At 36.2% G+C, this 25,524-nt stretch overlaps 1 protein-coding gene across 1 annotated transcript in view; it reads left to right on the forward strand.

Annotated features, from left to right (window-relative positions):
* LOC140164767 (ethanolamine-phosphate cytidylyltransferase-like) overlaps positions 1-25,524 on the forward strand; it is a 48,413-nt gene that overhangs the window by 3,393 nt on the left and 19,496 nt on the right. Inside the window, exons 4-8 of the mRNA XM_072188137.1 lie at positions 175-336; positions 650-716; positions 4,136-4,183; positions 6,109-6,199; positions 23,016-23,154. Coding sequence (XP_072044238.1) covers positions 175-336; positions 650-716; positions 4,136-4,183; positions 6,109-6,199; positions 23,016-23,154 — 507 coding nt within the window. The remainder of the gene's footprint in view (positions 1-174; positions 337-649; positions 717-4,135; positions 4,184-6,108; positions 6,200-23,015; positions 23,155-25,524) is intronic.

A 25,524-nucleotide genomic window follows, 5' to 3' on the forward strand; every position in this document is an offset into this window, starting at 1 on the left:
TCTTTTCAGATGCCACACAACCGTCGTATTCCCATGCATCGCCCAGACCTATTGGTGGTATTGAATCAGAGATGTGTTAAGCAATGGAATATGACAAGAACGAATGTATTTTACAGTGTTAAATTCAAGATCACATTTTTCAAAATCATTTTTGATTATTTTTTGTTATGCCAGCTGATATCATTAAATACAAAGGACCTCCAGTAATGAATGAGCGAGAGCGCTATAAGATGATACGTGCCCTTAAATGGGTTGATGAAGTTGTGGAAGGGGCACCTTACTATCCAGAATTAGAAGAAATGAAGCAGTATGATGCAGACTTTATTGTTCATGGAAGTGAGTGAATAGCATTTGTTTGTTTGTTTTGTTATTTTTATTTTGCTTTCCTGGCAGAATCATTTTGTGCCTAAAGTTCCAAATATGCTACAATGAATCAATACTATAAATATACATTGTTCGACATTTTATGTGTGTTAGTGTGTATACTTCTTTGTATGATTCTGATCAGTAGTATCTTGTGTTTGTTTTGTTTCGTGTATTTTATTACATTTTTTCTCTATAGAAAATGTGGATTTGCAGTTATGAGTGGCATCGTGATTTATTATGATATGATTCCAATGCTAAATTATTTTCTTAATTTGGTATTCAGGTGACATCACGGTGGATCCTGATGGGAATGAGACCTACAGACATTTCAGAGCAGCAGGGAAATTCAAGTAAGATGACGTGACTACTGAAAGCACTATATTTGTACAGCATCATAATGGTTTTAAAAATATATACAGGGCGGTCCAAAAACAACTTTACTGCATTTTAAAGGTTAATTTCTCAAAGTAGAAAAGTCTGTTTCAAAATGTTGTTACATATTTTGAAAGACCAACTTTCTAAAAATATTTGGTGAGAAATATAAATGTAAAAAAGAATTAAAATGGAGCCAGTTTTTGGTCCCACAAAATTAATATAGCTAATTTAAATACATATATTTTAAATAAAAAATTGTAGAGGAGGAAGAAATAGGTCCCGTTATTCTATGGTGAATTAAGGCCTGCACGCCACGCACTTTACCAAAAGCCTTGTATTGCATGTTAGCTCACACTGCATTCACTATGACTTAACATGTCGCATCACTGCTCATGCGCGTTTGGGGGGGGCTTTGGGGCGCCAGCCCCGGGGTAAAAGCAGGGGCGGCCAAAACGAAGGGGCGGCGGAAGAAGAAGGGGCGGCAACGAACAGGGGCGGCCAAAAAGAAGGGGCGGCAAAAAGAATTAGTAAAGAAAAAAGGGTGGAAAAATTTGATAAAGTATAAAAAATTGTGAAAAAATGGTACTATACATCAAAATGTTTTTGCTTTTAGGGCGCTAGCGCCTGAAATCACTTTTTAAACGAAAAAAAAAAAAAAATTGGGCCAATCTTTTCGGGCTGTTGGGGAAAGGGCGGCAAAATTGAATTTTCGTCAGCCCCCCGGGGTTGGAGCGGCCACGGTACGCCACTGCTGCTAGTTGTTAACATTTACAAGACCTATCTTTTGGGCACAATTTACGTTATAGGCACATTCTCCGATAAAGTGTCCAAAATGCCAAATATGTGTCGCCCATAGTTGCAAGTCGTATTCAGACTTGTTTCGTCAGAAAGAAATAACTTTTATTAATATAACTTATACTTAGGAGTTGCTTTTTAAAATGTGTGAGGCTAGAGGTTGTAACATACCTAGAAAGAATAAAACAATAGAGCTGATTATACATGTCCACTGTTTTCCTCCATGTCGCCAGCCAAGGTGTGTTCAGTATAATGGATTATAGGTACTTTTCATTAGCTGGTATCATGCCCTAATTATAAAGTATAAATCATCACAACACAGATTATTAAATTTTTCCAACAGGTCTTTCAGACTATGTCTATGTCGCCATATTTCTAATGGATAACAATCTGTGAAAATAATTGGCTAGATGAATGTTCTCATATGTGATGGATCAAGCAGGCTCCATAGTTATATTATATATATGGAACAAAACATAATGGTTTCAAATTAAAAAAAATCAGGTCTATTAATGGCAAAAGTCCTGACGTTACGTTCATGCCTTCACAGATACGTTACCTAAATTATACTCCCCTCGGAAAAACGCTGTGATAAATGAAGCCAAATACCATACCAGACTTTAGTACATTGGGTGATGACTGATCAAGTATGGGTATTAAGTCGGTCAGTTTTTACACTTGCACGATTAAGACAAAGATGGGAAAGGGTTTCACAGATACGTTACCACTGATACGTTACCCCAATACGTACAAGTAATATTGCTTAAAAATGAAGTATTGTTATAAAATCACCCATGCACTGTTTTGTGTTCTTAAACTATTAAAGTTTACGATTCTGAACGAATTTTATGAATTCTTTGTGGTTGGCATTTTGTCATTCCTGAGACCAAACTTGGACGCTTTAACGGAGAATGGGCCTATAACGTTATTTTGTCTGTTTATTGCTTATTTCTATCATTCTTACACTAATGCATATCTTATGCCAAAATACACTGGCATGTAATAGATGAAAGTATCATTAGCGGATATTAGTGAATTCCGCACGTACAATAAATTCACAGTAAAATAAAACCATACATTACTTACTAATTATAATGCCATAAAATAAATTAGAACAATATACAGATAAGCTGTATAGAATAGTTGGTAATTTCCATTATGACACAACTGACATCTGTCGAGACAGATAATCGACTCTCGTAACGAGTTTTCTACACTGCTGTACGTTTAGATTGATATCTATAATTGATAGTTAATTATTTTCAGATATATGTTTGTCTATTATTTAAAGGCTAATGAACGTGTATTTCTTGTTGGGAGAGAAATTAGACAAAAATAATGCTCACGAGCTGATGTTAATGTAAAGGTAAAGGACGCGATCCTATATAAACAGTGATCGGAGTGCCCATCTCTCTTGGCGATTGGGCCAGACTCCTCCATGTAATGTTACTATAGGGGGATCGCTACACCTCCTCTACAGTGAGTCTGTTACTTTACCAGCATTTAAGAATACCGGTACCCATTTAAACACCTGGGTGGAGAGGAGTAATCGAGATAAAGTGCCTTACTCAAGGGCACAACACGATAGCGTCGCCGGGTCTCGAACTCGCAACCTTCCGATTATGAGTCAGTACCCGTTCCGCTAGGCCACCATGCTACCGAGCTGATGTTGATGCAGCAATAAGGGCATTTTGTGATCCACAGCCTCATCCCCCCACTTTTCTCAAAAAATGTTGAGATTTTTATACCACTGGATACCTCTGGCTACATAATGTTTGTGTACCAAAATATTTTTTCAGATTTGTTCGTTTAGCAAAAATATCGTCAAATTTGAATTTCGTTCTGGTATACCAGAACGAAATTACAACAGTGGCCTATGGAGCAGTGTTATACACATAATCATGCATAACTCACAAACGCAAAATCGGAATCAACTGAAAGAGGATGCTATTATCACGAAATCCTCCTTTAATACGCGTTCATTAACCTATTTCATACACGAGAAGAAAAAACACGTGATTTTTGCTGTTTTTATAACAAGATATCACTAACAATGTTGGAAAATACAAGTAAATACAAGTGCATCAACCCACAAGAAAAATGAACGCGTCCGAAAGCACTGCGCGTAGTACTCGCTGTCTAAGAGTGTATGAACCCCGGAGGTGAACCAACATTTTACATTTTGAAACACCAAACGCACGAAAAATGAACGCGTCCGAAAGCACTGCGCGTAGTACTCGCTACCTAAGATTGTATGAACCAACATTTTACATTTTGAAACACCAAACGTAGTTTGGAAAGGAGCCACACAATGAGCTCCTATGTGGTTAAATATTACACGGGTTTCAATGGGAAAATGGCTAATTTCAAAAACTCAACATAGGTTGTCCTGAGACTTTTCTTGTTTTAACGCACTGAACCGACCTTAAAATGGGTGTGCACCCTCGAAGCTGTTTTGATATTTTTACTTTGACACCGATGGACCTTTATGCACAATGAAAATGTGTGAGGTCAAAGGTTATTTAGGGTCATTTTTCAAATACATTTTTGGTATGGACATAATTTACTAATCGCGTGATTTACTAATCTTGTTTTCCAGGGAATGCCAGAGAACTGCTGGAGTGTCAACAACGGATCTTGTGGGAAGGTAAATTAAATTTGTACCGAATTCTATTGGAAGTAGGCTTTGTAATATCTTCAAATACATAATCATGTTGCAACAACTGCAAAATATTTGGGTTGAAATAGTTTGTGTGTGGTACGAATAACGTTCAAAATGCATTGCTTGCTTCAAATGCTGTAAAGGAAGCAATATTACAAAGCTGTATTTGCGTTTACACTGCCTTCTTTGGTTCAATTCCCCAAATTATGATGTATATATATTATTTATTAATAGAAGAGGCATGAACAAATTAGCATAACAAATGCAAGACCAATGAACTACCAAGTACATGCTTAAAGACCCATTCAGTGATCCTAGCGAAAGGGTAAAAAAATTAAAATTGTTTATAAATTGCTTAAAAGTGAAGAATAGGTCATTCAAATTGTCATTTGGTATTTTTAGAATGAAAAATTTGGCAAAAATCAAAGAAACAGCAGTATTGACGAAGTTGAAGGCCCATACAAATACATGTAGTTTATTTACATACTTTCAGTATATAAATTACAGATTCATGTAAAATGTCTTACTTTGTCTTAAATACACGGCTTTCGGCTAAACCACTAGCCTATGTTAGCACATCTTTGACAATTACAAAGGTAACAAAATCACTGAATGGGCCTTTAACTAAATCGTCTGGAAAACGAGTTGGGCAACTTTGACATTTTCGCGCATATCAAGCTTGCATCGTGTAAAATTGACTTTCACGATTAACAATTGCGTTTTTGATTTGTAGAAAAATTGAAGGGCTCATTGCGTAAATTTGATATGCAGTAAAATCAGGAATATCTTGGCTAACAGAAAAACTTTCTTGGTTTATTTGCTCGTTTTATAAATTCAAACGCAATGCCCTAATTTAGTTAATCGCCCGAGTAGAACTTCTTCGCACACATCAAGTTTGTACTGCGTAAAATGTACTTTTAAGCTTATCATCAAAGATTTCAGAAAAAAAGCAGAGATTTTTCTTTCACTTAATTGACATTTGTTTATAATTAATATGATATTTATTTCATATTTATAAATTAAAATACCACTTCAAATGCCCCATTGTTAACGCTCTCGTGGAAAAATTGAGTTAACTTGAAATTCCCCGTTAATTGCTCGTTGTAACCCGTACGAAACTTGAGAAGCTGATCCTGGCTGCGAAAGTAAATTGTGGAATGTCTAGGGTGTGTGCAAAGCTGCAAAGTCCCTGAGTTGTTGTTAAATTATTTATGGAATGATATGGGGCAGTAGTGGTCAGCGACAACATTTAAAGTGTGCTGAGGCTTGTGGATCGTTGTCTAAGCGTTGTGTCTGTGCGTAGCGCACTAAAAATCAGTGCGCTTTTGTTTTTCTTTTGTTATTTTGTAAATTACCGAAAGTGGCCCAAGCTGTTTTAGGACTACTTTACACAATAGTTGGCCATATATTCGCTTGTGTAGTGGATGTGATAAAGTACTTACGTTGGCTATTATGTAGAGAATAAAGGTATTATTTTAGCCGCTGTAGTATATCTATCGTCTCAAATAACACGGGCGACATCATTATTTTAACTAAAACAACAAGGCGAAACCGAGTTGTTTTACGCCAAAAATAATGATACCGCCCGTGTTATATGAGACGATAGGTACACGGCAGCGGCTAAAAAAAATACCTTTATTCTCATTCTAAAACATTTCAATTAAAAAAAAATCATAAGTAGACCAAATTGTAATCAAATTAAATCCTGCATTTTACATGGAATTACCTAGGGCTTAAATCGGTCAGTCTCGTTGTTGTTGTGTATGCACATCCGATTGATTCAAATAGCGCGTACGAGTGTTGCATCGACACCCACGCGATATCGTGTCATATCACACGGGTAATAAGTATATAGGAACGTTCTCAAGTGTTAAAGAATACATATTATTACATTTTCTACCATACCACAGAATGCTTCTCATGACAAAGACACATCACTTACAAGCACACAATCCTGTAACAGGGGATGATATAACTGCAGACAAACCAGGGGCAACATCTGTAAGTATTAGTCTGATTTCATATAGTCCTATTTATAACACACTGAATCAAACGTCTTAAGGGGTACTACACCTGGCCAATTTTTGTTTATTTTTTGCATTTTTCTCAAAATTATAACGCATTGGTGACAATAAGATATGAATATTATAGGGGCAAAGACTACAACTACTGCACTGAAAATTCAGCAACTCAAGTCAAGTAGTTATTGATTTATTGATCAAATATTGGTTTTCCCTCATGCTGAAATAAAATTTCCAGTGCAGTAGTTGTAGTCCTTGCCCCTATAATATACATATCTTACTTGTCACCAATACGCTATAATTGTTGAGAAAAATGCAAAAATAGGCACAAAATTTGGCAAGGGTGTAGTACCCCCTTAAACACATGGTAAGGTTGTTTGAGATGTACAGTGGGCCCGGGGCAGTGGGTTCCAGAAAAAAATACCGGGTGAATTAATTTGGACATAATGCGTCAATGTAGCTTATTCTTTGTTTGATCAACATACCCTTTTTATACTCGTTCATCCCTTCCTAAAGTTTGTGTATATCTTATTCAATTTAGTCATCTTATCTATTCTAAAATCCGACAATATTTTGTTATTCATGTTTTCACTCTGAAGGTGAACAACCAGATATAACTTTTTTTTAATTTATATCAGATTGATACACAGTGTTTGAATTATAAGAAACCTAACATAAATTTCGGGAATTACATAGCTGCAACATTAATAGCCATTTTTAATAATTTGCCATAAAATTTGTATTACAAAAAAATCAAAATTATTTTTTTGATATCAGTAGGACATTCTTCGTATTCAGAATGTAATTCGATATGTCTGATGTACTCTCATGTCTAGTGTTATTTCAATGCATTGGAATAGGAATTGAATTGAATTTGATTTTGGCAAGAAACATTTCGATTCAATTCAGTGAATTGAATCGAAATGTTTCTTGTTTTCATTTCAATTCTATGCATTGAATCGAAATGTTTTTATTCTTTCATTTCAATTCAATGCATTGAATCGAAATGTGTTTTGTGTTCATTTCAATTCGGTTCATTGAATCGAAAATGCATACAACATGTATTTTGATTCTGCCATTTCACCAGTATTGTCAGCTTATCAGTTACAATAGAGAGTTCCTGTGTTTTCAAGCGGAACGGACTACAATAGTGTTTATAACGTGATTCGCACCGCCGTATTCCTCATTCCTTTGATTTGGTCAATGACCCTATTGGTGCTACATTCTACAAAATAACATTTGCTAATTATTGCGCGAGTGTTGGTATTCTGAAAATTGTAAACGGAGTTTAGGTTTCCCTCAAGATGGCGGGTAACCCAAAACACGGGAACTCTCTATAAACTTTCTCCCTGAACTACTTTTAGCCAAATGCCCGGTAAAATGTATCAGTGTTGGTAATAAGAATTGAATTTGAATATGAATTGAATTCAAATGCTGTGAATTGGAATTGAAATTGGTTAGAAGTTAATTTCAATGCATTGAATTGGAATTGAATTAAAATGATTTAAATCAGAGAAGAATTTAATTGAAATTGCATCAAAATGATTTTATAAAATAAGAATTGAATTTGAATTAAATTGAAATTCATTTTCTGAATCGAAATAACACTACTCATGTCCCACAAAAATACCGTGCAAACGTTCATACCAGAGCCCTTACTCCCAAATGATATTTGCGGCTCTTGAGCAGCTGTAATTATTATTATTATTTAAAGCCATAATGTACGATCTTATAATATGAAATTGGTTAATTTTTTTTCAAACCTAACTTTTTTTGCACATTTGTAATGTTTACACATGTCCAAACTTGCACCTAAATGGAACCGGCCAAATTTGTTGTCTTTGTAGGACAACAGAGCAAAGTTCGACATATTATCATAATTTTAAATTATGATAATATGTCTGCATAGAACTGCATGTTAAATGGCCAAAATAAGCAGTGGGATTTCTTTCACTTAACCTTGTTATTTCAACTTAAAATGGACAGCAACCCTTCCCGGCAGTTATTCCTAATATTATTTCAACATTTTGAATAAAGAATAATAAATTTAAGATTTGACGGAAATCGTACACTAAGCCTTTAATGTCATTTATTTGGCGCATTTTAGCAAAGACCAAAGCGTCTCATAATATTTAAAAATATACACTACACAATTTTAAGCAATTTAGCACACATGGTCACAATAATGTATTCGAACAAACCAGTTCACCATCTGGAAGTAATAATTAACCCTGCACGCTGATTTGTTCGATGAATAAATACATAGGCGAGATAAATTTGAACAAATATGTAGCATTAAAAAACATAACTTTGCTGACAGGAGGACTCGAACCAAATACCGCGGCATTACTAGTCGCTGCGTTCTACCACTGAGCTATGACAGCATCTAGTGGTGAGGATCGAGTTCTTAGCCTATACAGTGTCCGTCTGTGACATGCTCCTAAATAATTGTTTCCATTATATTTTGTGGTGAATTGTATGTGGCGAAATATTCAACAACAACAAAACATTGACCCACTGACCGTGACTATGAAGCTTTTAGGGCAATACATTTTTTTTTCTTAGGCCTCAATACGTCCACGTATTATATTTTGATTAACAAATAGTGACCACGGTATCTCGATTGCAGAAAAAAGATCGCCGGCGCTCATCGCTATCTGGGAGTTTCCACCGTTGGTGGCGCTATACACACAGTGTCATAATGTAAACAAAACGTAATAAATCCTCTCGCGTAAATGTTGACAAGGTCCATTTAGTGAACTGTAAAATCAAATCTATGAGTTGTATACTGTTTGTGATGGTTTGAAATAAAATTGTATTGTTATTTGAGTTTATTTGGAAGGTTTTTGCTGCATTTTGACTCGTTTTTTTCTTTTTAAACTTTTAGAAAATGTGGCCGGTTCGATGTATGTGACTCATATTCCGCGGTGTCATATATACTTGAAGGCTTTAAAACATGCTGTTATCAGTTGTTATATTTTTTAAAGTCCAGATAATCATTTATTTATTAATATTTCACTTGATAAATATACTTTTTCTTTCGAAAAACGTGAAAAACAGTGTATTGCCATGAAGTTCAAATAAAATATGCCTCACGTGAGGTACCGTCCTCTTTAACTACGTCATCTTGTTGCCACACTCCACTTTGTATTGATTAGCGCCCAAAGGTGACGTATTGCTATACTTTTTGGGTGTTTTTTTTTCATAGATCGGTTAGATTCATTCTGTGTTTACGAGAATTGGGCGTAGAAACGTAATTTGTGTACCAGTAAACCACCTAAATTGGGCGACAATACAACTCGGAATACAATCAATGAATGACGCTTTATTTATAGCAGCCAAGATTTGACGTTTAATTTGATGTTTAGCAATAAAAAATTAATAAAACACTAAAGGCGATGTAATAATATTTCGCCAATTATGGTCGTTTTAAATAAAATAAACGCTTCTTTTAATAGTAGAATAAAGCCGACTTTTTGTTTAGGAAGTCTTTATTTGATTACTTCACCTGGTAGTATTAGTAAAAAGGGATTCCCCATGTTGTTGTTTATACCCGGGCTCGGTCATGTCTGGCCTTGAAAACAACAGGTGCGCGTACATTGTATACATGACGGTGAACGCAAACCACCTGTGACATGCATCGTGTACGAGTAGACATACTGTACACGTGAAGCATGCTCTTGTCGTCTGACCAGTTTGAACATCAAACGAACGAATGCATTCGATTTTACGGTCCAATTTTGCTGTACAATTAAAGGATAAAATGCTAGTAGAATACATCAGTGACACCCGGCAGTGACATCAATGGTCATGGCAGTGATGCCGGCAAACTGTACCGCCGACGAGTGGAAATAATTCAAAGATCCACAATTGTCTCACAACCATGAAACATGCACAAATTCTCTGATCACCAGATTTTGCACACGTAATATTATGAGAATATCAAGAAATGAAGGAGACGTATATGACACAGACAGTATAAAAAGTAAGTTCCACTTCCATGTATATCTTAGTTTAAAACTTTAGTTTCAGCTCTCTCAACATGCTCAAGTCAAGTTTTAACATGTCAAAATAACGTTTACAATGTAGTAAGCTTACAATTACATGTACATGCTCAAGCAATTGAATGAGGGGTGGTGCAATAATTATTTAGGGGCTTGCATTTTCTTCGGAAGGGGGGTCACAAATATGTCGGTGACCAGAGTCAATTTTTTTATGACCCCCCCTATCGCGGGCAAAATTTTTTTACGACCCCCCTATCGCGGGTCGAAAAATTTTATGCCCCCCCCCCCCCCCTTCCAACTACACAGACTCAAGAAAAATTATTCATTGGCTGGAATTAAGTGTGTGGAGCGCGGTAAAATTTTTATTGTAAGTGTAAAGAAGGCGCGCGGAGAGTGTAAAAATTTTGCATACAGGGTGTCCCAGAATGATTTGTACCGTGTTTGCAAAAATAACTAAAAATAGAAGACGGGCAGTGTATCTATTTTTGATACATGCATTATAATGCTGGACATGTCTCCTACTTATTCTGTTAATTTCAGCACGCTACCTTTATTTGTTTTGGCGTGGCATGCAATAATGTAAAATCAATGAAAACTGCTTTTCATTTTCAGCATAAACGACTCGCATACCCTTGAAAATGGCATGATACGATTAAATAAAGAACGTGGGATGTTTGGCACAGCATTTCGACGACAACTACTGTTGGGGTTGGGCCTTAAAGCTTGCCAGACAGCTGCAATGTTCGCTCTAGTTCTTACAGTCTTACGAGCACCTGAAGCTTCACTCTGCCGATTCCTGACAGTTCTGTGCTCGTCAAACTTCTTTACGTTATACACTATCGCTCCTTTGACTGGAACGCCGGCTCGCCGAAAGCGTCTAATGAATCTTCTTTGCGTCTCAACATAGCTGCCGGTTTGCCAGTAAGTTGTTGAAAGAAATCTACGCTGTTGCCCAATAAATTGAGGAGCCATCTTTATTGTAGGCCCTACCACAACCAGTTCGACCTCTGCAAGCATTTCAAATGACATGGACCTCACACCACAATAACTAAAACTACTGCCAAAGAGAGAATGGGATTAGGCCGCAAATCCTTAATTACATGTAATGATTGCTACGTAACGTCATAAATAATAGATAGATATCGGCTATTTGGTGGATATATGAACAGGGCACCACTAAAATACCTGCATAACTTTTTCCAAAGAACTTTGTGCTGAACGGTTAGTAATGTTAGATTTTCAAAATAGGTTGCGTTGTCAAAACTTAGAATTCACCATTTTTACGCAATCTTCTATAACTTCTACTAAAAAATCTGAGAAAGCTAAATATATGTAAAACTTAAAATGTAAAACAATATGAACATTTAACATGCCCTTCCCACCTAAAAAATTCCATCTTTCCCGGTACAGATCATTCTGGGACACCCTGTATATTGTACGCACATTTCGACTGCGAAGTTATATTTTAAGTCACCAGTCCTTGATAATTCTATAACCCCCCTATTTTGGGTGTAAAAAAAATTATGACCCCCCCTATTTTTGGTCTGAAAATTCTATGACCCCCCCCCCCCAGTATTTTTGGGACCCCCCCCTTCCAAGAAAATGCCAGCCCCTTATGTGTACCGGGGTGGTGAATTCCATTGGTCTGCCAAGAATCGCCCCCCCCCCCTTTGTGCCGTGCCAAAAAATCTTTACCCCCCCCCGGCCCTTTTGACGTGCCAAAAAACCTTTGCCTCCCCTTTTGATGTGACAAAAAAATGAGCCACCCCGAGTAAAATTTCCAAACGGCTTGCCAAAAATCGCTTTCTCTCGCCCGCCAAAAATTGCTTCCCCCCCCTCCAAAATTCTCCCCCCCCCCCTTGAACATGCCAAATTTTTTGGGATCCCAAATTGCAAACCTTAAATGGTCTAGATATATGTACATGTATGTTGCGAGTGCAGTGAGCAGGAAAATTTGCATATTTAGCCTAAGCCTTTTTTATTAATTAGAGCATTGTATTAAAAAGGTGTCCCATGAATGCGTGCCAAGAATTGCTTGCCCCCCCTCTCGGCTTGCCAAAATTGCTCCCCCCTTTCGCTCGCCAAAATTTCTTGCCCTCCCCCAATTTCATTCTCCCCAGGGCGAGCAGGAATTTTTGCATATTTTAACGTATTCATAACAATAATATAGGAACGGTGTCCAAAATATTTGTGCTAAAAATCACTTGCCCACCCCCACCCCTTTAGACCTGCCAAAAATCGCTTGACCCCCCCCTTTCGACCTGTCAAATAATGCTTTCCCCGCCCTGCCTCTTTTGGCCTGCCAAAAATCTTTGTCCCCCCTATAATTCACCACCGGGTGTACACATTATTATTGCACCACCCTAAATAGCTACAAAATCTACCATACGGGTGCACCATTTGATATGCTGGGGCATTGAGACTGTTTTAAAAAAAAAAAATTCGCTTGGGCGAAAAAAAAGAAAAGCCTGTTCTACGGGCGACCGACCCAGATTTTCCAAAATTTGCAAATTTTCCTTACAAATGAATGCAGACCCAAATTTGAAAATATCAGGAACATTTTTTTTGTAATTCCCCAAATTGCAAAATATTACAGATTTTGTTGATTTTTGGTGCCGGTCATTTCAAAAAAAGCCAGACCGAACGACCTTACTTGAAAGGTCCATCCGCCCATAGAACAAGATTTTTTTTTTCTGTAGCCTTACTACGGGTATATCATTTTCCATGCAGTCATATCACGGTTAAAAATGGTATAGTGAGACAAACTTATACAAATTTGACCACTGCTGAGTAAAAAAAGAAAAAAAATCCCCCACCCAACTCTGCATTTATAAAGATTATACGGTGGATAAAAAAAAAAAATTGTAGCCGCCATACCAAGCTCCCATGCACCCCCAAAATAATTTAGCTCAATAATCCTTTTGGCTATTTGCACTTGTTGCCTTGTTTTTTTTTGTTTTTTTTTATAGGGCAACATTTTGTTTTCTCTGCCACAACACTTCCTGGTAATTCTAATAAAAAAAAAAAAATAAATAAATAAATGTAGATATTTATATAGCGCTTTATGCCATAAACAGCCTCAAAGCACTTTACATTTATTCCGCCGTTATTAGAATATGTCGGAACCACGTTTGCTGCCTACAAATGGCGCAGGGTTCATCAGTACAACGACTGTGACTACCCCTAACAGCTTCCCATTGCACCTGGGTGGGGTGAAGCAAGCGAGACAAAGCGCCTTGCCCAAGGGCGCAACACGGTAGCGTGACGGGACTCGAACCCACGCACGTAAAGCAAGCTCTCAGATTATGAGTCCAAGGCAGTAACCACTGAGCTACCGTGCCCTCTAAATACTGTAAAACCATTTAATTTCGCTACAGGCCTTAATTCGTGAAATTAAATACCCGCAAATTTGGCATATTTACATTGAATTGTAACATGAATTCCTGGATTACCCTTGTAGCAAAATTAGATTCCCATGAAAATGGTGATCATTACGAATTAGCGAAATTAAGTACTAGCAAATTACCCATAAACCCATTAAAGGGGCACTCTTATGATTTACAGCATGCACTCAGTGATTTCAACTAGATTTTTGAATGCAATGGTCTCTAGCCTTTAAGTTAGCAAATTCGTGGCTAGACTAACTTTTTGAGCAATCATGTCCTGTATTTACAGAGATGGAAACTAGTTGCCAGGGTACCAGAGAGCCAGTCATACAATTGAAAGCCGCATTGATGTTGATGATTTACCGTACTCGTAACAACAACAAAGAGTGTACATTTTTTGCACTTTTATTTACCGTATATGCTCCATTTGCCTTATTGTTATTTTCAGGTGTCATCCAATAATGGAAAGTTATAGTCGCCATACCAGAAGAGGCCTACTGCAAATTGATGGAGTATGATTAATATGTTTATGACGGTATGTAAATGCAAGTTAAAATTAGCAATGTGTTGCAATCTTTTTGAAACAATAATTTTAGACAACAAAAAAAAACCTGTTCTACTGGCCCAACGGTCCCATCAGATTTTTTAGGGTGAGAAATTATATAAAATCCTGACAGACCAACCCTTAGACCACGACCAAGGCCTAATTACGCAGTAGAGCAGGGTTTTTTTTTTTTTTTTTTACATTTTTCGGGAGGGTAATCGGGTACCTGAAATTGAATAAGTGTGTCCCTATCTAGAGCTAAATGCCAGGATCATTCATGGCTGATGACTTACCCCCCCAAAAAAAATGTATTTCAAAAAAAAAATGTTCAATGCATTTTGCATGTTAAAAGAGTACGATGAACACAAATTATCACTTTGCATATTATAAAACACTAACATTTTTTTGGTAAGTCAACCACGAATGAGCGTAGCATTTTAGCAACTACATGTAAGTCACTTGGGAAACTCACTGCGGGCCGGGATTTAGTCTAGGACTTGCCATTCGATGATGTCCTGCTCTGCGTAGAAGTTGACAGGGCCTAGCGGTGGATTTGTAAATTTTCAAAATTGACCCTGTCCAGGTCCCTGTAGCCCAGGGAACAATGCAGTGTTACAATAAATTGAGAAGGTGCATTATACAATGTACATGGGACAATTTTCAGTCGGTACCCATAGCTAGGGGAATAGGGAGTCATTAATGAAACTTATATTGCATTGGTTAGATATGTTTGGGTTCTTACAGTATTGGTTTACATGTACAAGAAATTTACTAATTTCCATTTTATCCTTTTCATTTACACATGATGCAGGTGTCCAGAAGTTGATATTGATTCAGCATGAGTGTGGCTCGACATCTCTGTATTCCTGACACCATTGGGCGCTGGTCTGGTCTGTTACCAATATGAGACTTGTTTGGTCTTAACTCGCAATACACATGATACAAGCAGCAAGCACAGTCAATTACAGTCATGGATGTACCATCGATAGCTGCAAATATGAACTACAGATACATGTACCATATTCGCTCCATTAACAGCCCATGCCCCTATATAAGTATATAATCCTTTATCATTATGTGCATGATGCATGCAACTTCTTGTGTATCCAACACATGCAGAGCTTTCTACACACAAGGTCCATATTCTGGGCTATTTTTTACATATTCATGTAATTATGTAAACAATGTAAAAAAATAAGGGCCCGCCTAAAATGACTTTGTCAAGTACCCTGTGTGGTTAATGGAATGAATACGGTAGGAGAAAATTGTGCACAGTGGATTATGTTGAAAATTTTCAAATATTCCTATTTTCAAAGGAAAAATATTATCAACTTTTAAAATTCAGTAACAAGTTAGACATTCTTCCTTCAGTTCAAGTTTATGTCGCTCACCCAGTTGTGACCAAGTATACATTGTATACTGCCCTATGCATGTGTGTATTGACACCGTCAGCTATGGGGACTATTTTGCGAAATTCAACAACCATACATTTAGCGGCTACAGGAATATAAGAAAGAATAGATGAGAAGACAACAAACCAATTTTATTTGAGAACATTTCAGGAGAGATAATGCAATATACGATATACCCCGGTATACTTGAAAAATGAATGTGAAGCAATGTACAATGCATTTTAAAACTCATTTTATATAAAATTGGAAGACAAGCATATTGTGTTTTTGTATTTTAAATTATGTAGTGATTATAATTAATATGAAGGATACAATCTTAATAATAAATATATTGAACAGTCTAAAAGCCTGCCCCATGTTTACTCTGCTTGGCTTATAATTATTGGTATTTACTTATTTTGAGATATTAACAGTACGGATTGATATAGCAAGGCATGCATACCTGTACGCAGTCTGGCAAAGCATTTTTGCTATTCAATACAAATAATTTTTACCAATTATTATTAGCCACACAAATAACACGCTGTAATACTTATAAACACTATACCAATTTCACACTGATGTGGCAGTGACGTCAGTGCGCATTTCTTTGTGTGCAGCCTCAAACCGCTAGTGGTTGTTCAAAGGGCTGGTGCACACAAGCACGCACTTAAAGATACCGAATATTAGTGAGCTAAACAGCTGCTTTAACACATTGACGTCACTGCCATATCAGGGTGAAAAAAAAGTATATACATGTATATCCCAGAAAGCTTTACGAGGCCCAAAATCTTTAGAAAACTCGTGATGTCAATGTTCCGTAGCTTTTGCTGATCATTAAATGGATTTTTTTATCGAGATTTTAGGCTTCGTAAAATTTTGCTATATACTAGGCCTAAAATCTCGATAAAATGGAAATTGAGACTTTTATTGCGATTTTAGGCCTTATAAAGCTTTACAAGGTTTTAAATCTTGATTAATTTGACCTTGATCAATTTCAATGTTCCATAGTTTTTATTAAAAACTTTACAAGGCCAAAAATCTTGATAAAATCCTTAATTTCAATGTGCCTTGGCTTTTACGGAACATTGAAATCGAATTTTATTGAGATTGTAGGACCCGTAAAGCTTCACGAGGTCCACAATCTTGATTAAATTCTTGGTTTTAATGTTCCGTAGCTTTTATGCAAAGCTTTACAAGGCCTAAAATCTTGATAAAACTCTTGATGTCAATGTTCCGTAGCTTGTAGGGAGCATTGGAATCAAAACTTTTATCATAATTTTAGGCCTCGTAAATCTTTACTAGGCCTAAAATCATGATAAAATTGAAATTAAGAATCTTTTTGAGACTTTAGACTTCGTTAAGCTTTACAAGGTATAACATTGTGAGAAAATTCTTAATTTCAATGTTCCGTAGCTTTTACGCAAGCTTAACAACACCTAAAATCTCGATACAATTCTATGATTTCAATGTTCCATAATTATTTACGAAAATAATTTCAATCATTGAAAATTGATTTCAATGTTGCGCAGCGTTAACGCAAAGCATTACGAGGCCAAAAATATTGATAATACCATTGATTTAAATGTGCCGTAGCTTTTACGGTACATTGAAATTGAGAATTTTAATTGATTTCAATGTCCCGTAGCTGTTTACGAGGCCTGAAATCTCGATAAAATCCTTGATTTCAATGTGCCATACCTTTACAGAACATTGAAATAGAGAATTTTATCAATATTTTAGGGCTCGTAAGCTTTACAAGGACTAAAATCTTGATATACCGGTAATTGAAATTGAGAATTTTAACTGATTTCAATGTTTTGTAGCTTTTACGCAGCTTTTACGCAAAAGTTTACGAGGCCTAAAATCTCGATAAAATCCCTGATCGTAGCTTTTACGGAACATTGAAATAGAGAATTTTATCAAGATTTTGGGCCTCGTAAAGTTTTACGAGACCTAAAATCTCGATAAAATTGGCATATTGAGAATTTTAATTGATTTCGATGTTCCGTAGCTTTTACGTTAAAAGTTTACGAGGCCTAAAATCTCGATAAAATCCTGATTTCAATGTGCCGTAGCTGTTACGGAACATTGAAATAAAGAATTTTATCAAGGTTTTGGGCCTCATAAAGTTTTACAAGGCCTAAAATCTCCATGAAATTGACATTGAGAATTCTATTGATTTCAATGTTCTTTATTTTTTCCGCAAAAGTTTACGAGGCCTAAAATCTCGATAAAATCCCTGATTTCAATGTGCCGTAGCTTTTACGGAACATTGAAATAGAGAATTTTATCAAGATTTTGGGCCTCGTAAAGTTTTACGAGACCTAAAATCTCGATAAAATTGACATATTGAGAATTTTAATTGATTTCAATGTTCTTTAGCTTTTACGCAGCTTTTACGCAAAGCTTGACGAGGCCTAAAATCTCGATAAAATCCCTGATTTCAATGTGCCGTAGCTATTACGGAACATTGAAATAGAGAATTTTATCAAGATTTTGGGCCTCGTAACGCTTTTACGAGACCTAAAATCTCGATAAAATTGACATATTGAGAATTTTAATTGATTTCAATGTTCTTTATTTTTTACGCAAAAGTTTACGAGGCCTAAAATCTCGATAAAATCCCTAATTTCAATGTGCCGTAGCTTTTACGGAACATTGAAATAGAGAATTTTATCAAGATTTTGGGCCTCGTAAAGTTTTACGAGACCTAAAATCTCGATAAAATTGACATATTGAGAATTTTAATTGATTTCAATGTTCTTTAGCTTTTACGCAGCTTTTACGCAAAGCTTGACGAGGCCTAAAATCTCGATAAAATCCCTGATTTCAATGTGCCGTAGCTATTACGGAACATTGAAATAGAGAATTTTATCAAGATTTTGGGCCTCGTAACGTTTTACGATACCTAAAATCTCGATAAAATTGACATATTGAGAATTTTAATTGATTTCAATGTTCTTTATTTTTTACGCAAAAGTTTACGAGGCCTAAAATCTCGATAAAATCCCTGATTTCAATGTGCCGTAGCTTTTACGGAACATTGAAATAGAGAATTTTATCAAGATTTTGGGCCTCGTAAAGTTTTACGAGACCTAAAATCTCGATAAAATTGACATATTGAGAATTTTAATTGATTTCAATGTTCTTTAGCTTTTACGCAGCTTTTACGCAAAGCTTGACGAGGCCTAAAATCTCGATAAAATCCCTGATTTCAAGTGCCGTAGCTATTACGGAACATTGAAATAAAGAATTTTATCAAGATTTTGGGCCTCATAACGCTTTACTGAGACCTAAAATCTCGATAAAATTGACATATTGAGAATTTTAATTGATTTCAATGTTCCGTAGCTTTTACGCAAAAGTTTACGAGGCCTAAAATCTCGATAAAATCCCTGATTTCAATGTGCCGTAGCTTTTACGGAACATTGAAATAGAGAATTTTATCAAGATTTTGGGCCTCAGAAAGTTTTACGAGACCTAAAATCTCGATAAAATTGACATATTGAGAATTTTAATTGATTTCAATGTTCTTTAGCTTTTACGCAGCTTTTACGCAAAGCTTGACGAGGCCTAAAATCTCGATAAAATCCCTGATTTCAATGTGCCGTAGCTATTACGGAACATTGAAATAGAGAATTTTATCAAGATTTTGGGCCTCGTAACGCTTTTACTGAGACCTAAAATCTCGATAAAATTGACATATTGAGAATTTTAATTGATTTCAATGTTCTTTATTTTTTACGCAAAAGTTTACGAGGCCTAAAATCTCGATAAAATCCCTAATTTCAATGTGCCGTAGCTTTTACGGAACATTGAAATAGAGAATTTTATCAAGATTTTGGGCCTCGTAAAGTTTTACTGAGACCTAAAATCTCGATAAAATTGACATATTGAGAATTTTAATTGATTTCAATGTTCTTTAGCTTTTACGCAGCTTTTACGCAAAGCTTGACGAGGCCTAAAATCTCGATAAAATCCCTGATTTCAATGTGCCGTAGCTATTACGGAACATTGAATAGAGAATTTTATCAAGATTTTGGGCCTCGTAACGCTTTACTGAGACCTAAAATCTCGATAAAATTGACATATTGAGAATTTTAATTGATTTCAATGTTCTTTATTTTTTACGCAAAAGTTTACGAGGCCTAAAATCTCGATAAAATCCCTGATTTCAATGTGCCGTAGCTTTTACGGAACATTGAAATAGAGAATTTTATCAAGATTTTGGGCCTCGTAAAGTTTTACGAGACCTAAAATCTCGATAAAATTGACATATTGAGAATTTTAATTGATTTCAATGTTCTTTAGCTTTTACGCAGCTTTTACGCAAAGCTTGACGAGGCCTAAAATCTCGATAAAATCCCTGATTTCAATGTGCCGTAGCTATTACGGAACATTGAAATAAAGAATTTTATCAAGATTTTGGGCCTCGTAACGTTTTACGAGACCTAATATCTCGCTACCATTGACATATTGAGAATTTTAATTGATTTCAATGTTCCGTAGCTTTTACGCAAAAGTTTACGAGGCCTAAAATCTCGATAAAATCCCTGATTTCAATGTGCCGTAGCTTTTACGGAACATTGAAATAAAGAATTTTATCAAGATTTTGGGCCTCGTAACGCTTTACGAGACCTAAAATCTCGATAAAATTGACATATTGAGAATTTTAATTGATTTCAATGTTCCGTAGCTTTTACGCAGCTTTTACGCAAAGCTTGACGAGGCCTATAATCTCGATAAAATCCCTGATTACAATGTGCCGTAGCTATTACGGAACATTGAAATAAAGAATTTTATCAAGATTTTGGGCCTCGTAACGTTTTACGAGACCTAAAATCTCGATAAAATTGACATATTGAGAATTTTAATTGATTTCAATGTTCCGTAGCTTTTACGCTTAAAAGTTTACGAGGCCTAAAATCTCGATAAAATCCCTGATTTCAATGTGCCGTAGCTATTACGGAACATTGAAATAAAGAATTTTATCAAGATTTTGGGCCTCGTAACGCTTTTACTGAGACCTAAAATCTCGATAAAATTGACATATTGAGAATTTTAATTGATTTCAATGTTCTTTAGCTTTTACGCAGCTTTTACGCAAAGCTTGACGAGGCCTAAAATCTCGATAAAATCCCTGATTTCAATGTGCCGTAGCTATTACGGAACATTGAAATAAAGAATTTTATCAAGATTTTGGGCCTCGTAACGCTTACTGAGACCTAAAATCTCGATAAAATTGACATATTGAGAATTTTAATTGATTTCAATGTTCCGTAGCTTTTACGCTAAAAAAGTTTACGAGGCCTAAAATCTCGATAAAATCCCTGATTTCAATGTGCCGTAGCTTTTACGGAACATTGAAATAAAGAATTTTATCAAGATTTTGGGCCTCGTATTTTTTTACGAGACCTAAAATCTCGATAAAATTGACATATTGAGAATTTTAATTGATTTCAATGTTCGTAGCTTTTACGCAAAAGTTTACGAGGCCTAAAATCTCGATAAAATCCCTGATTTCAATGTGCCGTAGCTTTTACGGAACATTGAAATAGAGAATTTTATCAAGATTTTGGGCCTCGTAACGCTTTTTTACTGAGACCTAAAATCTCGATAAAATTGACATATTGAGAATTTTAATTGATTTCAATGTTCCGTAGCTTTTACGCTTAAAAAGTTTACGAGGCCTAAAATCTCGATAAAATCCCTGATTTCAATGTGCCGTAGCTTTTACGGAACATTGAAATAGAGAATTTTATCAAGATTTTGGGCCTCGTAACGCTTACTGAGACCTAAAATCTCGATAAAATTGACATATTGAGAATTTTAATTGATTTCAATGTTCCGTAGCTTTTACGCAGCTTTTACGCAAAGCTTGACGAGGCCTAAAATCTCGATAAAATCCCTGATTTCAATGTGCCGTAGCTATTACGGAACATTGAAATAAAGAATTTTATCAAGATTTTGGGCCTCGTAACGCTTTACTGAGACCTAAAATCTCGATAAAATTGACATATTGAGAATTTTAATTGATTTCAATGTTCCGTAGCTTTAACGCAAAAGTTTACGAGGCCTAAAATCTCGATAAAATCCCTGATTTCAATGTGCCGTAGCCTTTTACGGAACATTGAAATAAAGATTTTATCAAGATTTTGGGCCTCGTAACGCTTTTACTTGAGACCTAAAATCTTGATAAAATTGACATATTGAGAATTTTAATTGATTTCAATGTTCCGTAGCTTTTACGCAAAAGTTTACGAGGCCTAAAATCTCGATAAAATCCCTGATTTCAATGTGCCGTAGCTTTTACGGAACATTGAAATAGAGAATTTTATCAAGATTTTGGGCCTCGTAACGCTTTTACGAGACCTAAAATCTCGATAAAATTGACATATTGAGAATTTTAATTGATTTCAATGTTCCGTAGCTTTTACGTTAAAAGTTTACGAGGCCTAAAATCTCGATAAAATCCCTGATTTCAATGTGCCGTAGCCTTTTACGGAACATTGAAATAGAGAATTTTATCAAGATTTTAGGCCTCGAAGGTTTTATCAGGTCTAAACTCGCGACAAAATCCTTGATTTCAATGTGCCGTAGCTTTTAGCTTGTAGTATCATTCGATAATAATTTAGCTCTCTTTGTAGAAATATATGCCCTACAAACTCTGCACAGATGATCCAGTGCCTTTGTGTGAGTTTCCATTTATCATAATAACATCTAAAACGTTGTAATTATAAATAAAAATGTCAAAAATAATGCGTGAAACACGAATATATCACCCTCTCTAAAGACGCCATTGTCCCAGCACGCGCCCGGTGCCTCAGCGCAACCGAGTGCACAGTGAGCGCCGTACGGCTCCTGCATGCATTGCGCCGTAGCACCGAGTTACTATGCATCATTACACGGTAAACACCGCAAAAACAGTGCGAATAAAATCACTGAAAATAAGAAAAATACTGAAGGCAAGTTTATTATATTATAATTTTTATTTGGGAAATATATTATCTTTTATTACGTTAACTTCGATTTTACTTTTGCCCTAACCTTTTCGTGCAACATGGGGTCATTTTTGGTGATTTTGGATTTCGAAATTTTATCGCGGTAATGGCGCGATAACCGGTGAAAAATAATTATCGGACTGGACAGTATGACTCAATTACCGCTTATATTTTCGGTATTTTTCAAGTGTCATTGGTATTTACTAGTAAAAAAACCATTTTACAACTAATAAGAAACGAAGAATACTTTCACTGTGTTTTTTAATTGAGTTTTATTGAGTTTTCTATCTCCATTTTTTACAATCGTCTATGTGCGAGTGCAGTGTTTACATGTCAGTCTCTGTGACGTCACGACAAGGGGGAATCCCGCACTGGAGGAAAGAATTACCAACCGATAAACAATAATACTTTATTCTCTGAAATACACGCGATCGAGATACCGTGTGACATTTCTTTTGTTGTTTTAGACATCAACAATGCGCAGTCCATATACAGGTGTTTCACAATTTCTACCGAGCACGCATATATTACATCAGTTTGCATCAGGTATAGAACCCAAACCAGGAGATCGTATTATATACTGTGCAGGTGCATTTGATCTGTTTCGTATCCTTTCCTTTTTAAACCAGAGGGTTTGCAAGTACCTGAGCCGCTGATTTGTGAATAGATAAAGAAAAGGAAAGTGTTCATATTTCAATATCTGAAGTTAGTAAATGGTGTATAGATGAGTTTACCTCAATGTTTGTCAATATAGGCAAGGGACTGGTATATCGATATGCTTGAGTGAACCCCATGCAACCACTACATTGTTTAATAGCCTTATTGTGATATGGCGGGAGTTTTAAAAACATACTACCAGGCAAAAAGCAATGAGAATCGTGATGATACGTGCGCATACTGCTCAGGCTGTATCAAAATAATTGGTACCCATCATTTTTGATGGTTATTGAAAAGCCTGCTTCTTCCAATTGCAACATTGGATCCTCTTTAAATGACAATAAGTTAGTGTTATATGAATGTTTATTACTTATATATTTATTAATTTATTTATTTATTTATTTATTTATTACATTTATCAACAAATTATGCTGATGTTATGTTGCATTTTGATATTGCAATCATGTCCCTTATTACTGGAAACTGATGGGTACCAATCATTTTGATACAGTCTCTGTTAGATAAACGGGTGAGAAACAAACCATTACTAGAACTGGTGGCAAATGGTGGTCATAGACCACAAACCTAGCTGGAGCATGTTGGTGTTTTGGAGGTATCTGACCCCTGCAAAATGTTCCAACAATGTTCCCCTGGTCATAAAGTTTGTTGTCACCGAGTTTGAGTCCCATGCACCTTACAGATGCCCAGAAAATTAAATTCTAAGATTTGAACCAGATAACCTTGGACCTGACCCTGCACAGCTTTCTAAAGTGTTCCCTGGTCAGTAAGTTTGTTGTTACAGAGTTTGAGCCCCGTACCCCTTACAGATGTCCAGAAAATGCATTTCGACAATTTGACCTCTGCGTGATCTTTGACATGACCCCTGCAAACTGTTCCCCTATTCATGAGATTTGTTGTCACTGAGTTTGAGCCCCACACCCCTTACAAATGTCGAGATAAGGCAATTGTAAGATTTTACCCCCTTAATGACCTTTGACCCCAATTATGTGTGCAAGGTATGGGCACTGGGTAAAGCCGATGCACATGTGTAAGTGACGCCATTGTGCTATGTAATTATGTGATAGAAGAAGCATATTGAAGGTATTTGGTTATATACCGGTAATGCCCCCTTAATGACCTTTGATCTCAATTCTTTTTGCACCCTACGGGCATTGGATATAGCCGATACATATGTACAAGTTACGTAATTGTAGGGTGTAACATGTAGGAGGAGAAGCATTTTGAAATTTGTTGCCAGAAGAAGAAAGAAAGAAGAATCGGATAGAAAAACAGTACCTAGCTCGGGGGTTTGTAAAGCCCTCAGATAGGTAAGTAACGGGTGTGTTGTTCATGTGAGATCAACGGACTGCAGCGTCTATTCATCAATTGTGTCCAATTTAAGCGCTGACATGTTGGACAATGTTGCCAATCAATATTCATGAGGGTTTGGGTGACTGGATGTTTTAATTACATAACGCAGATAGTCTTTGGCATCATCGGATGACTGCCTAGTGCGCTTATATATTTAGTTTCTATTATATGTATTTATTCATTCCTTGTTTTCCTTCCTCTAAACTTTTTATATCTTAGGCCTTCACTACCTCGCTCTCCTTCTGCCTCCTCCTCCTTTCTCCTCCTTTCTCCTCTCCCTCCCCTCTATCTTTCTTGTTGTCTCCCTCCGCTCCCTTCCCCTCTCGATCTCCTCTCCGCTTTCGCTCTTCCGCCCTGGACTTTAAAATGGAAATTCTTGAAATTAAAACCACATTGACTTTTGAATAGGCCTATAACCATGATAACAAAATATACTGAGAAAGCGACACAGATAGACATGGACCTATAAGTTCCTATACCTGGCAGCAAGCCACGTTGTTACGGGTAATCGAGTAGCAACTCTGAGTAATTTATTTAAGGATTCGTCTAAATAAGGTGAGCGGTAAATAACTATACATCGACGGTTAAAGTGTTGTTTTTATGGGGTGTGCTTGCGCCGACTCATTCACGCTGTGGTAGGAGTATTAGGGTTCATAAGCAGTGTGTTTTGTTGTGCATTCCGAAGTGAATTTGGGTACGAGGCGTTTTTTTTACCTTGAGTCATTTACGACCCGTAACAACTGGGGGCTCGTCAGGGAAAATACAGTAAAAGAAAAGTTGACATTACATTAGTGAAAGTACACTATAAGGCATGTTTGTTGAGTTGAAAAAGCCTGATTTGCATTTAACATTATAACTTATAAGTCAAGTAGTTATTGATTTATTGATCAAATATTGGTTTTCCCTCATGCTGAAATAAAATTTCCAGTGCAGTAGTTGTAGTCCTTG

The sequence above is a fragment of the Amphiura filiformis genome, chromosome 11 (genome assembly GCF_039555335.1).
Source record: "Amphiura filiformis chromosome 11, Afil_fr2py, whole genome shotgun sequence".
NCBI classification, from domain to species: Eukaryota; Metazoa; Echinodermata; class Ophiuroidea; order Amphilepidida; family Amphiuridae; genus Amphiura; species Amphiura filiformis.